General features: G+C 26.6%; 2 protein-coding genes across 2 annotated transcripts; one reads left to right on the top strand and one right to left on the bottom strand.

The window, feature by feature from the left end:
- Positions 1-888: 888 nt before the first annotated feature.
- On the top strand, positions 889-3,257 carry OCT59_027483 (uncharacterized protein; the record flags this gene model as incomplete). Its single annotated transcript, XM_025332855.2, has 5 exons — positions 889-1,131; positions 1,235-1,298; positions 1,381-1,565; positions 1,654-2,005; positions 2,083-3,257. The coding sequence occupies 5 exons, from the start codon at positions 889-891 to the stop codon at positions 3,255-3,257; spliced, it is 2,019 nt and encodes a 672-aa protein (XP_025166259.1).
- A 1,282-nt stretch (positions 3,258-4,539) lies between these two features.
- Positions 4,540-14,055, bottom strand: OCT59_027482 (uncharacterized protein; the record flags this gene model as incomplete). Its single annotated transcript, XM_066137000.1, has 12 exons — positions 4,540-5,024; positions 5,118-6,521; positions 6,600-8,094; positions 8,224-8,295; positions 8,367-9,188; positions 9,287-9,328; positions 9,416-9,501; positions 9,577-11,351; positions 11,445-12,622; positions 12,704-12,754; positions 12,825-13,642; positions 13,716-14,055. 12 exons carry the CDS (start codon positions 14,053-14,055, stop codon positions 4,540-4,542), a joined length of 8,568 nt encoding a protein of 2,855 aa, XP_065993430.1.
- Between the last annotated feature and the right edge of the window lie 1,350 nt (positions 14,056-15,405).

Below are 15,405 nucleotides of genomic sequence, written 5' to 3'. Positions count from 1 at the left end.
TTGGTAATTTTCATTTTTTTTATTTTTATTTCACAGAAAGAACCCAGCCCACAATAAATTACATACAATAAGATCCTTAAAATAGAACATAAAAATAAACTGATAGTAATCGCCCATTTGAACGACATCCTTCTGGTAGAAGAGAAAGAAAAGTATAAAAAAAAATCCCATCTATACTACATGCATATATAACACCAAATGAAAGAATAGAAATAAACTTTCTAATATCAGGAGCTAAATATAAGTGCTCTAAGATTAATAATTTATGAAACCTAGGTATCTCAATGATCCGGAGTGTCCACCATATATGACTGGTTATGTCCAATCGTGGATTTGTTGGTATAGGTGCTTGATGTGTATTATTCGAGATATTCGGTCGTAAAGACTGAAGAGTTTGGAAGATTTAGGGTTGTTATTTAATTGTTACATTTCCTTTTAACCGTGATTTATCCGATTATGTACGGTATTAAATTTTCCGTTTACGTTCCCATTCTTTGAATAAAGTATTGCGTGGATTCCAGATAATTGAATCAATTTTCTCTATGAAAGGTTTGACGAACGAGATTAATAGTTTTTCTAATATTATTTTTCTTATGTAATTGCGGAAATGACCGCTGGGAATATTATTTTGTGCTAGGAAAAATCATCTAACAATTTACATTATGATCACGCGAGATGTGCTGTTTAACCGGCACTGACCACGTGATTGGTGAGATTATATGGGAACTTTTTTTTTTAGTGGTTTAGTAAGTGCATGCAAATTTCCTTTTTCTTCTGCATGAGCATGACTTTTTAGTCTCATGTGTCACACAAATTTCTATAAATAATACAAAATGCCTTTTTTTCTTTCACGTAAAAATTTTTTCTGTACTTAAAACAATATCTAGAATGAATAACAACACTGAAATTAAAGCTATTGGTAATTCAAATGAGTGGATTAATTGGATTGAAAAATCTATAACCAAAAAACAAATTAAATATTATGATTACAAACATTTTAATCACGTTCAAGAAATTGGTTTTGGAAGTATTGAAAAAGTCTATCGTGCAAATTGGAAAAATTCTCATAATTACTTAGTATTAAAATCTTTTTTTAATTTTAATATCGTAACAAAAGAAATTGTTAATGAAGTAAATAAATAAAATATTTTTTGTTTTTACAATATATTATTATCATATATTATTAATTTCTAATTTACAATTTCTAATTTACAATTTTTTATTTATGATTTAGATTATACTTCAACATGAAATAAATTTCCATGAGAATATTATCCGTTTTTATGGCATTACAACAGGTATTATGAATATTTTTTTAAAATCATTAATTAAATTAAAATGAAAAAAAAAATTCTAAAAATAATCATTTCTATCAAAAAGAAAACCAAAGTGATAATTCCAATAAATATTTATTGGTGATGGAATATGCAGATAGTGGTACCCTTCGAAAATATTTAAGTGAACATTTTGAACATCTCACTTGGAATAATAAGTTAAATTTGGCACTTCAATTAGCTAATTCTATAACATACTTACACGATAAAGAAATTGTGCATCGTGATTTGGTAAGTTATTTATACATTTAAACTATGCTGTAAGATTATATATATACTTAATACAATTATTTATTTTATTTATTGATTTTAATAATAGAACTCTCATAATGTATTAATTCATAAAAATATCATCAAATTGGCTGATTTGGGATTATCAAAAAGGATTGAAGAATCATCCAACATTCAATCAAAATCATTTGAAATGGTTACTTATGTTGATCCACAAATATTTAATAAAAAAAGAGATATTAACAATCAAATACAATTATATTCATTGAACAAAAAAAGTGATGTTTACAGTATTGGCATACTCTTATGGGAAATTTCTAGTGGCCAGCCACCTTTTTGTAATAAATCATATGATATTAATTTGGCTATGGAATTATCACAAGGTCTTAGAGAAAAACCCATTCCAAATACACCTGAAAATTACATAAACATATATACTGGTAAATATAATTAAATTTTATATATGATTTAATAATTAAAATAACTTATTAATTAATATAACTTATTTCATTCTTAGATTGCTGGAATAATGAACCAGATAATCGTCCAACTATCAAACAGGTTTTTACTAGATTAAATACAATTGTTTTAGATTTTCAGCAAAATGATTATAATGCAGATATACATCAATTATCAAATAAACAGCTGGTCAAATCAAATAATGAAGTTCCTGAAAATATAATCAATAATTTATTACATGAGGAAATGTCTCAAATTATTCAAAATTTTAGTAAAATTCAAATAAAAGAAATAGAACCTTTAATTTCATCAAATTTAATTAAAAATAACTTTGAACAAATGGTTAATGAAATAATTCTCCTACTTGAAGATATAGAAATAGAAATGAGAAAATGTAAGATTGTTAATTATCTTAATTATCGTGATATAGCTTTACAAGAAATTTATAATTGGTTATTAAGTAATCAGAATGATTCTAATTCTGTTTTATTACTTGGAGCATTTAATCATCATGGAATTGAAATTAATGTTAATGAACAAATAGCATTTGAATTATATCAAAATGCAGCAAATTCAGAAAATATATTTGGAATAATTAGTCTAGGATATTGTTATGAAAGAGGAATTGGAACCAGTATTTATAGAAAAAAAGCATTTGAACTATATCAAAAGGCTACAAATTTAGGAAGTGCATATGGAATGTATAATCTAGGAAATTGTTATATGGATGGAATTGGAACTTTTGTTAATGATCAAAAAGCATTTGAATATTTTCAAAAATCTGCAAATTTAGGAAATTTACTTGGAACATGTAATTTAGGATGGTGTTATAGAGAAGGAATTGGAACCAATATTGATAATCAAAAGGCATTTGAATTATGTAAAAAGGCTGCAAATTTAGGAAATTATTTAGCTCAATATGATCTTGCTTTGATATATAAAGATGAAGAAGCTGTAATGGATATAGACCAAGCAATTTATTGGTGCAAAAAATCTGCTGAACAAGGATATAAAAGTGCCCAATATGAATTAGATGAGTTAAATGAACTAAATGATGAATTAAATGATGAATTAAATGAGTTATATGATGCAGATGAATTATATGACTCGGATGGATTATATGATTCAGATGAATATGATTTGGATGAATTATATGAGTCAGATGAATTACATGAGTCAGATGAATTACATGAATCAGATGGATTATATGAGTCAGACGAATTATATGAATAAGATGAACTAAATGAAGAATTAATTATATGCTTTAGATGGATTAGATGAATCACATGAATTATGTATTATATTAAATGAATTAATTTTTTAAATAAATTTATAATAATAAATTTCCATATTTTTTCAGTTTTAATGTAACCGTTGTAGCCATATTCAGAGAATTATTTGGCTTTTGCTTAAGATTTCCTAATTAAATTACTGATATAACAAATCGATTGAAGAAATACTGAATATTGTATGTAATTTACAATATTATAATAAATCTTGAAATCATGAAATGTTTACACTTTGAAGGTTTTAATCTTTGAATGAAAACTAAAATTGAAAAAATGTAATTAAAGATTTATTCAAAAGACCAGATACATATAAATTAATTTGTAAATCGTAAAATTTTGATTTCCTTTTTTTAAACTACAAAAATTGTTTTTAATTTTTTAAAACACTTAATATCATTTTTTTTTTAAAAAAAAAAGAAAAAAAAATTATTTTAGGTTTCAAGTATTATATCAGGTGTCGATTTGCGTCAGATGATAATTGTTGTGAGATGCGCGCCCCCGAGCAATACTGAAATAGGTAACAAGAAATAACGCGTAGAATAGGCCAAAATAATCATGAAAATCTTTCCTTTTTTAGATATATTTTGATAACGTTGGTAAGAAATATATTACTTTATTTAGTAACTGACTGACATTATCATAATTCCGGCCCTGAAAAAATGCGTTGAGCTAATAGTAAAATTTTGCCAATTTCCTATGACCTATTTATATATTGTTCGGGGTCCTCCACCACCGCCACCTGTATCGCACAATCAAGTCTTCTATTCCAAACACTTAAATTGTATATGAAAATTATATACTTATTTGATTTATGTAAAATCATCTATTGTCGCAATAAGTAATTTTGAACGAAGTAAAGTATTTCCCATTTTAGGATTACATATTTTTTAATGTGATGATAAATTTATTTAATAATATGAAAATTTTTTAAGACTGAAAAATTTAATGTTCAATTATATCTTAATTTTATATGTATCAAGTATCAACGCACGTCATCACCTGAAATTTCAACATTGCAAGAAATGAATATAATACTTTATTAAAATTAAATGACACATATTTCAATTTTTCATCTCAAATAATTCAATAAAAATAACTCTTTAATTAAATAAAAGTTTATTATTCTAAAAACAAGACTTGGATATTTAATATTCACCCAACAATTCGATATGACATAACTATCTCAATACCTAACCTACTTTTGTATGTACTGGCAACTATTCAAATCATTCATTAACTGCCAATAATAAATCTAACATTTTTGATCTTTCATTTGTATCCTCATGAAATTCAACTAATTGATCTATAACAAGTTGTCTATTCAATTTAATATATTTTTCACAATAATCTTTTAATCGTGTGGCCTTAAATTTATCTGACAATTCTAAAATTTCACATACATTAGCAAAATTAATATACTTACTATTTATAATTAAATCTTCTACTTCATCTTTGAGTTCAACTTCATAAAAATCTGTTGCTTTCAAAATATCAATCAAAAATGTTAATTCGTAACTCTCCTTTTCTGTTGTAAATTCATCTCGTTTACGTAAAACAGATTTCGCTGCATCTTCAAAAGATTGTCCATATAACCATCGAAGTATTACCCAGAATATATTTGGAGTTGTATCATTTATTGAAATTTCAATTTTATTCTCTGTTGATTTATTTGAACCATTAGAGAACATTGTTTCAAAATATGTTGATACAGCTATGTAATAGGGATAAAGATAGATATATTACCAATTAGTAAAGAAGATAATTTGAATATTGAATAATAAAAACAATTGTACGTTTAACATACCTGAAAGAACACATTTATTAGCGCCAATTTTTTCTTCACCGATAATAAAAATGACATCAAAATTTTTATCATCAGATTGACTTACAAGTTTATCAAGTAAGGAGTTTAACAATTTATCTTTTGAATTAAATGTTGGATTTGATAATAATGATATTGATGGTGTTTTAATCTCAGAAGCTCCTGCAAGTAATAATAAATCTCTATATTCCTTCAAACAATCTTTAACTTTATAAATTTTACGAAATCCAATATCTGCTATTAATCCAAATACGAGATCTTTTCCTGTTACCCAATTTTTCTCATCAAATGGATCATCCCCATTTAAAAATAATTTCTTATTAGGATCATTGATTTTTGATTTAATTAACACTTTCATATTTTCTTCTTTTGAATTTTCATTCATTACTTTATAAATTTCATTAATTACATTTTTTAGTTCTCTCTTATTATTATTATTCCATTTTTTTTCTTTCAACATTGTTACAACAACAAACCAATGTTCAATAATATTTTCTATAAATGGAATTCCAATTTCTGGATGATGTACATTGAAAATATCATTCGGTTCAACATTTTCATCAAATAATGGATATTGAGTCCAACATATTTTCTTATATTTTTGAGAACAAAGATTTTCAAAAGATTCAAAACGAAAAGTTTCTTTTGATTCCTGATAAAATTGATTTTGATTGGTTTTTTCCGTTAGAATGAATTTGGTCCCTTTAATCTTATTCCACTGTTCATCGTTGAAATTTAAAGTATTGATTTGTTCATATAAATATTGTACTAAATCTTTTGCTCTATATTCAATTACATTTATTGGAAATATTCCTTGTTTAACCTGTGATTCAATTTCTAATGCACATTCAATATATGTATCACAATCCACTTGATGTTTAAGACCGATTCTTTTCAGAGCTTCTAAGCAAGAATGATTATCTTGTAGTTCTGGTGGTAAAACTTTATCAGTATCTGCAAAAATACTTTGAAATAATGTATTATCCGTATCATATAAAGTATCGACGTTAACAAATTTAGTGAGTGATTTGTTAGGTATCGCTTCATGTTGTTTGAAACATTTCTCAATTTCTGGATTATTTGACGATAATGTATACTTTAAGAAATGAATATAATCCTTAGAAGGAGTTGAAGATTTTAGATCTGGTAAGATATGATTCTTAATAAAATCTATTTCATTTATAGAAGTGGCACCTAATTTCCTAAGTGTGTCTTTAAAGAAAAAACAATTATAAAAATTGGTATTATCACGAAAGGAGAAAAATGTAATTCCTGAATGAATAATTCCAGACTTTGCATCAATAAAAATATTTTTTTTAGAATATACTGGCCATATTGGTAAAGAAGCAAGAATATTATTGAAATTTTCTTGATATTTCCCATATCCTATCAAAAATATGTATAAAATATTAATCAAACATGAGTAAACAAATATAAATAAATAAATGAATTTCTTTCACTTACCTATTAAAATATCAATTCCTTCACTAATAAATATTCTAAACTTTTCATATTCTAAAGCTGTTAAATTACTATCTTTAAATAATTGTTTCATACTAATATTCGTATTTAATAAAACCTTTTCCAAAGAATTAATAACGTTCACATGATTGTATCTTAAAATACATTTTTTGAGATTTTCATGAACATTTTCAGGAAATATCATATTAGTAAACCTTAATTTTAATTTTACTAATACTGGTATTAAAAAATGTTCTTTATCAATATATAAAAGTGGATTGTAGATATCAGGTTTAATAAGCATATTGGAAGGTATAATAACTGGTAATAAAGGAAATTTCGATAATTCTTCAAATTCTATATTTTTTCCAAATTTATTTATAATTGACCAAATATTTTTAATCCAATTATTAATTATTATAGAATTATCATTCAGATTCCATGATAATATATTTTCATTTGGTAATTCATATTTTAAAAGATCTAAAATTGCTGTAGCATCAAATTTTCGGATATTTGTGACTTTAGAAAATGCTTCGCTGGAAAAAATTCTTACTATATCATTTGGTAAATAAATAGAGACAAATTTTGATGAACCAGCACTTGGAAACAATTCTATATGTTCTTGATTACCAATGTAATAAATATTTTCTTTATCATACTCTCCAAACTTTCCAACGGAACCGTCATTCAATGGAATTAATGGTAATCCATCAAGAAACTCGAAAGAATCCTTATCTTGAAGAATAAAACTGAGCAATTGAAATAATGTATCGTGTGTATTATCGTTATTAAAAACATTATCCTTAGGTTTATATGGTCTTAGTGATTGTAATTCTTTACATATTAATTTTCCACTGATACGTGTATACGGGAAATTTCGAGGTTCTTTAGATTTAACGATATTATTTAAATGTTCCATTTTTTCTTTATCAAGTTTCACGATTTGAATTGGAACTTTTAAATTAATCAATATATTTGAAATATTTGCTTGTTCTTTCTCAAGAATTCTAGCATCCTGTAATGAAACAAGTTGTCCACCATTAGCTTCGGTCCAGAAAAATTTTCTCTGTCTATTATCACCTAACTTACTAATAACTCTTAAACCATAATTTTTGAAAATCTTTAAATAAAAGTTGGATTTAAGGGATTTAAGGGGCCAAATATTATCAATGACATTTGTGACATGCGAAATGAAGTTTGGGCTTTCCCTCATATTTCTAATTTCAAGGTTCATGATATATTCAAGTAGTTTGACGTGTAAATCAGCTAAAACTTCAAACAAAATATATTTATTCCATTCACCATAACGATAAGAATCCCAAAAGCAGTCATACTCAGATATAAAATTACAACATCCACCATAACTATAGGAATCACAAGAATCATCATGCTCAGGTATAATAAAGTTTCCGTTTAAATAAACTTTTAAATTGCTAGCCTTCGATAGGGATAAATAAGAAAATATTAACCCATAGAGTTCAGAAGGGTTTGGAAACTACAATATAAAAATAGTGAAAATAAAATAGTTAAAATATAATTAAAAATACAATATATTTTCAAAAAAAAAAGTCAAAATTTCATGGCAAAATGGCTTGTCGACAAATAAATGGAGAATTAACTTTACCGATTCGGACTTCAATTCATCCAATGATTTATTATCAGATTTAGCAAGCAAACAAGCAACTCCACCTCTTGGCTTTAATAATAAACAATAATTAATATATATAGTATAAAATCAAATTGGATTATTAATTGAGTAATATTTACCTTGAGTCGATTTTTCTTTGAAAATTCTACAAGTTCACTAGATTCTGGTTTGATTTTATCATGTCCCCCAGTACATATAACCCATACTTCTGAATCCTTTCGCTTACCATTGATTCTTTCAATATCTAATTGATAGATTTGTGCATCATCGATACTATCAATAACTGTTTGACGAGAATTGCGACAATTATCAATGTTATTTATTTTTGTTTGCCATATTATTTGATGACGAGATAGCCCATTCACTTCATATAAACAGCATGATTCTATATTTCTTAAAAAGAGCATCTCTTGATTAATTTTCCACATACGAATCACATTAATTTTATTTAAATTTTCTCTAAGCGGAAACCTAAACAATGTTCCTTTGAATTCTTTTGTGAAATCACAACCATACATTTTTTCATAAGGGTAGCATTGGTCCGGAAAACATTTCTTGAATTCTTTTTCAATAAAATTAATTCGAATACATCTTCGCCTTTTAGGAGAGTATCCTGTTGCTGGAAGAAATCTTGCTCGTGGATCTAAAAATGTAATATATTCTCCGCTTACAATGCTTGGTAAATCTGTAATATGAAAAACATAATAAAATCCTTTTCCGAATTTTCCGATTTTAGTATCATATTCATCTTTAACACAAGATCCTTTGAGTTCGAGCAAAGTCTGAATATCATCATTTGAAAATTGTGCATCAAAATATATCCATATTGATGGACCTTGCAAATCTTCCATTTCTCTTGATAATAAAAATTTTGTATAATAACTATTTTGTTTCCGATCCATAATTACTGAAAAATGCGTGGCTTTTGCATCATCTGCAATCTATATTTAATGGGAACACATACCAATTATATTATTTGTAAGCGTATAAAAGGAGATAAATGCTTGCATAATAGAATATAAACTACTTTATTACTTACTTGGAGAAACTCTTTAATGAAATCATATGGCATAAAGTTTATCTAATTATATGAAAGATTTTCAAATATTTGATAAAGATTAATATCTAATATGAATAAAATGATACATTAATAAAATCTAATAATTACCCGCTCAGTAATATTATTAATTTTGGTATTCAATGAGAGATCTTGTTCATAAAACCTCCAGGTATCGTCTTCAATATGATCAATATCTAGTAAAATTTAAAATGATATGAGTTTTAGATATCTGATTTTAACTTAATAGCAAAATTATTTATCATAATTACCACATATTTTCCCTGCCAAAGATTGCATCTTCAAATCTTTGGCAATTTGTGGAGTTACATGAGAATGAGCAATCAAATATTGGTGTTTCTTTTCATAGCCAAGTCTTCCTTCAATATCATCATAATGGATTTTTTGTAAGCTTACAAGTATATTATTAGTACTTGGAACTAATAATCCGTCCAATCTTTCTCCTGGATTTATCTTCTGTTTATTTGTAATACATATGAGAATATCAATGACGCTATTTATTTCATCTATTGATAAAACTTTATTTTCATCTTTTTCAACCACTTTTTTGATAATTTGAATTAAATCCTTAATCTTAACCTGAGACCACCTTTGAACTCCCATAGAAAGAAACATTTCCTTATAATAATAATATTCTCTAGGAAGTATAATAATTAAAGAATTTTTATTCGGTAGGTAACCATCAAAAAGATCATCAATAAAAACTTTATCAGTTGAACGAAATATATTTTCGCACAAAATCCATGATTGATTTTTTAATTTTTTCTTCATATAATCGAATGATTGACTTCTACTATCATAAGCTACATCCATGTATTTATAAATCGCCATACAAATAGATTTTAACTTCGGTTGTATTTGATCCATTTGATCCACATTATCACGACAAAATTCCAATTGTTTTAGTACAGTCTTCTCATCAGGATCATAATTCCACTCCATATTCATGGGAACATATTCTACAATTGGTTTAACATAACATACTAAATTTTCGAATTTTTTACAAAAACAATCAATAGGTCTTGAAAAAAGTTTCCTTCCAGAAATAAATGACCTTTCATATGTAAACGTAGGAATCCATGGATTTGTCCTAATAGTTTCCAACAATGCATTATTATTATATGATATCTGATCCCATTTTTCATCAATATATTTTAAAAGGTTTAATGCTTTGATACGAATTAAATCATGCTCCTCAAGAGTATTTATTCTCTTTACAATAATATTTATCCGAGAAATAATATCATCTGAAGTAAGTTCTTTTTTAATCCAAAGCATTTGTAAAGACCTAAAAAACTTATTGGAAGAATTTGAGCGTATTCCATAACTACCAACAGGAAAAACTTCCTCATCTTCAAAAAATAGTTGTGTCACCTTCATTTCTACTGGATTAAATAGTTCCGTTGGTTTGGTTAAATTTATAATATTTGGCGTTTGTTGTTGTATAAACATTCCAATTGTACCAGCTGGTACAAAAGGTTGATTTCCGATAACTTCTATTAACTCATTATTAAAATTAGGTAATCGATCAAATAATTTATCAATTGCAATATCTATGTCTTCTGGTCGTTGAAATTTAAGATATGGTATTACATAATATCGCCAATAATCATTTGAAGTTAATCGATAAATTCCAATAATATTTTCCAATATATAACACATATTTTGTGAAATAGAATTAATAAATCCTCCTTTATCGCTTGGATAAATAATTTTACCATATAATTTTTCTTCTCCGTGAGGTAAAAGATACCAACGTTTGTTTTCATGTTGTAATGGTAACAATGGAATCGGTGAATTATGATCAACTTCGATAAAAATTGGAAAACGTTTAATAACATCAATATGATTTTGTACAAGATTAAATTTATTAACAAGTCGTAAATAATTAAATAAATGTTCAACGAGTTCTGTTGCTTCGCTACTCTGTAAATTTATTTTCAAATTATCTGGATATGATGCATTAGCACGGAAGGAATCCAAAACCGATATAATTTTATCAGGCTTAATAATATACGGAGATACTCTAATTATACGAAAAAAATTTTTTGTTAAATTTTTTTTTTTAAAAAAAAAAGATAAAAAAGATGTAAAAATTTATTTATAACAAAATACTTACTTATTCCATTTTGAAATTTTTCTAGTATCAAATTCACTGTTAACGAAAACAGCACCAAATTTTTCGAAAATAGAAATTAAATTGTTTGAGATATGTTTACTCGAAAAGGTTTTTGTAGGAGTCTTCAACTTTCTAAGAGTAAAATGTTTTGTCGGAATTAAATGAATATCTTCAAATTTAGTCAAATCCCAATTTCTAAATTTTAGGTTATCCCATAATTGATAAATCCATTCATAATTATCTGGCATTGGTATTTCTTCAGAATCTTTTGTACTCTCTTTATAATTCAATGAATATTCAATCATATCTCTAACAGCAAATTCATCCAATATTTTTATATTTAAAATCCAATTTGCTTTTGCATTTTCATATAAGCATCGATATAATGAAATGGTAATCGATTTATCAATGAACTTATTTAGTTGATATTTGAAAATATTACATTCATCGTTTTTATGAGTTTTATTATATGAGTCAATATAGGCGTAAGAGCTCCCAGATTGTGTTAAAGTATCCAGTGTACCATCTGCAAGCGGAATCATTTTAAAGCCTTCTAATTCATCAAATTTTTCATTCTTTAATATATATTCAAATAAAGATAAAATTTCTTCTCTTGAAATTACACCGTCTTGCCATCTATCACTATTACACCTTAAATAATTACGAATGATAGCAGGAGTAAACAAATGAAGCGAGTCTTTGTGTTTAGTAGAATTTTTTAAACAGCTGACAATTATTTGTAATGTTGATATGAAGGGAAACCCAATACTTTTAATTATACTAGATAAATTACAAATTTGTACATTTTCATCCTCCAAATAGCCATTGTGAAGTGAAAGCCAATGAAATTCAGACTTTTGGAATGAGGAAGTATTATACAAATCAACTGAAGCTTCAGATATTTCCCCAATGGTATTCGATGAAGAAGGTCCTCTGAATACACGATCCTCAACATTAAGACATTCTATTACGTTCTGCAATAGACCCTTACAAAATCTACTTAAGTTACCCGATATTCCATCTTTTATTATTGGCCAGAATTTATATGTATCGTTTGATCGAATATTAGGGACTTTAAACGGCAATTCGCGAAGAAATTTCGCCCAAGCTTTGGGTAAGACTTTTTCAAATAAATAAAGATTCCATTCTATATTTAGGTTTGCTGATCCTCGTAACGCCTAAAAGTTTAAAATATACAAAATTTTTAATATTTAACATTCAAGCACGTAAAACAAATAAAAAAGTTGATTATTATTCACCAATCCTTCATTTTCCGCAGGTAACCATAAAGAACGTCGATCACTTTTAACCTATTAAGATAATTAAAAAAATTTTAGCAATATACCAATATAACAAATTTCAACTTTTATCGATTCTTACCGCAAAATATCCATGTACGGAAACTGGAAAGGGCATTTCAATAGGAAGAGGTAAAAAACAAAATAATCTTCCGGTAACATTTAAATTATTCAAAGGAACAGCTAAACCAATATTTGGTATAAGTTTATGATTACTTATATCTATATCAAATTTCTTTTGACAATGTGCTTCTGTTTCGAATAAATCATCAAGATAATTCAAAATTAACCATGAATAAATTTTCTTAGTATCTCTTTTCTTCTGTCGAGAGAATAATGCAACATAAGATGATGTTTCTAATTGATTTTTGCTGCTAAGTTCCTTTGATTTCAATAATTTCATCATCGGTACAATATTTTCAGCTATCAAACGACGTTGTTGTCGTACTTGGTCAGCATTTTCCAATTGAATTGTATAAAGCAATTCAAGTTCAGTAGCACCTTTTTTCAATTCATAGAAATAAATACGTTCGATATATTTTAAAAATAACAAACAATTTATGCTTTCTTTTTCGTAAAAATTATGAAACATATCTAAGATTTCTTTAGGCTTGTATATTTTATTAGAAATTTCCGATTCAGTATAATCACGAAGAGGATAACGAAATACAGTGCCTTTAAATGGTTTTTTAAATGGATTATCACATGTCTCATCACACGGGATTTTAAAAGGAGCTAATTGATCCGGTGACTCTTCGAACAACTTCTCATCGACGAAATTGTATATGATACCACCAAGAAAATGCCATTTATGTGGATCAAAGTTAGCGTATTTATCACCAGTAATGAAAGAAGGGAAATCAGTAATATGATAAATAGAATTAAAGCCGAGTCCCATCACTGTTTATCATATTGAAAAGTTAGAATATTACATATTGTATACGTTAAAAAATAAAGTAGATAGAAAGATTACCTCCAATTTTATCAATTTGATCTTTCTTTTTACTATTTGACAAATTTCTCAAAGATTCAAAATCTCTCTTTTCAAAAATGGTATTATTCTTTGCTAAAAGTGCAGGACCTTGATATCTACCAAGTCTCAGATTGGCTCTCTCATAGTTAACCGAATTTGGTTTTATTAATCTATTAGATGGATATGTATTATGGTCCAAAATAAAAATTTGTTCGGTACTTTTAGCATCGTCCGAATTTTGAAGAATTTCACGAAGAATTTGGGAACCATCAGGATAATCTTTAAGAATACCATGTAAACGACGAGTAATAGGTTCATCTTGACTATAATTCTCTGGCATTTTTGCGTTGATGAATTTAGGAAATAGCGTAAAAACAAAAGGTGATTTTAAAGGAATAATCGACCAATTTATAATAAAATTTGTTGCATGAATAACTAACTTTATTTAGTGAAATACAGAAAATCAGTCGATCTCGGGTAATCCGTACGTGCCAAGAAAAATTCGACTACAAAACAATTATGAAAAAAACGTTCATGTTCTTTATTGTCTTTTTTTGTATTAGTATAGTTAATAATCCCAAACAATGAAGTCAAACAATATAAACGTGTTATCAACTTAGCCCTACTACTGTTTTTTTCTAATAAGCTTTTTTAATTTCCTTTGTTTTTTATTTTGAGCGGATGCGATCGAATTGTTTCATAATGATGAGATTATTCGTAATTTCGTATATACTTATATTACATTTAATGTGATACAAATCTCGGATAACCCGTATACGCTACAAGAAATTCGACTATAAAACAATTATAAAAAAATTTAATTTTTTTTTTTTGTATTAGTATAGAAATATGAAAACAACCCTTGAGCTAAGGATCAACTTTTTTTTGAGCGGAGCGATCGAGATTGTCCATTTACCTAATAAAGTTAAACTAATCTAATCATTGTACTCAGAAAAGGGAAGTTCTTTCTTAATATAGTTTACAAAAGATTTTATTAATTTTTTTTTTTACTTTAAATAGTAATGGTGGTAATTGATACTTTAGTACTTTACTATGTTAGGCAACCTATAAATTTCAAAAAATGCAGCTACTACCTATTAATAGGAAAGAAATGATATTTGGCTAGTGAATGTTTTTTTTGCTTACCAAGATTCAAGACTTTTGAAACGGGGCTTGATGTTAAGAGTTTTAAAACTAGTGCAAGGTTGTACGCATGATTTATTTTTCGATGGTGTTTGATCTTAAATAACTTACTATTATTAGTTAATATAATATAATAAAGGTTAGTCTGCTAAAGGACTCGTGTTACCTTATAAATATTTTCTTATATGTTTACTGAATAGCCGGAAAAAACTCCCTTTTTAGTTATTTGTGTGACATTCATTTTTATATTATTATATTTGATATTATCTCATTTATTTCACCGACGATCATTTCACCGACAAACGTTTCACCTACAGGGTCATTTCGCGGACAAATGTTTCGCCGACAATCATCTCACCGGCAAGGGAATTTAAAATTTAAGATTAGGGTTAAGAAAGAAAATTAGGGTTAGGATTGGTTTACCACAAAATCCTGACAATCTCAAATCCAATTGAAATAAAATCCAGATAGTCACAATAAAAATCTTGACAGTCAAAATCCAAAAGTTTTTTTTTTTAAAAAAAAAAAATTATATAAATTTTCCATA

Source organism: Rhizophagus irregularis, chromosome 7 (assembly GCF_026210795.1).
Source record: "Rhizophagus irregularis chromosome 7, complete sequence".
In the NCBI taxonomy this organism is placed as follows: Eukaryota; Fungi; Glomeromycota; class Glomeromycetes; order Glomerales; family Glomeraceae; genus Rhizophagus; species Rhizophagus irregularis.
The sequence above is the reverse complement of the archived record's forward strand: the minus strand, read 5'-3'. Positions and strand labels throughout refer to the sequence as shown.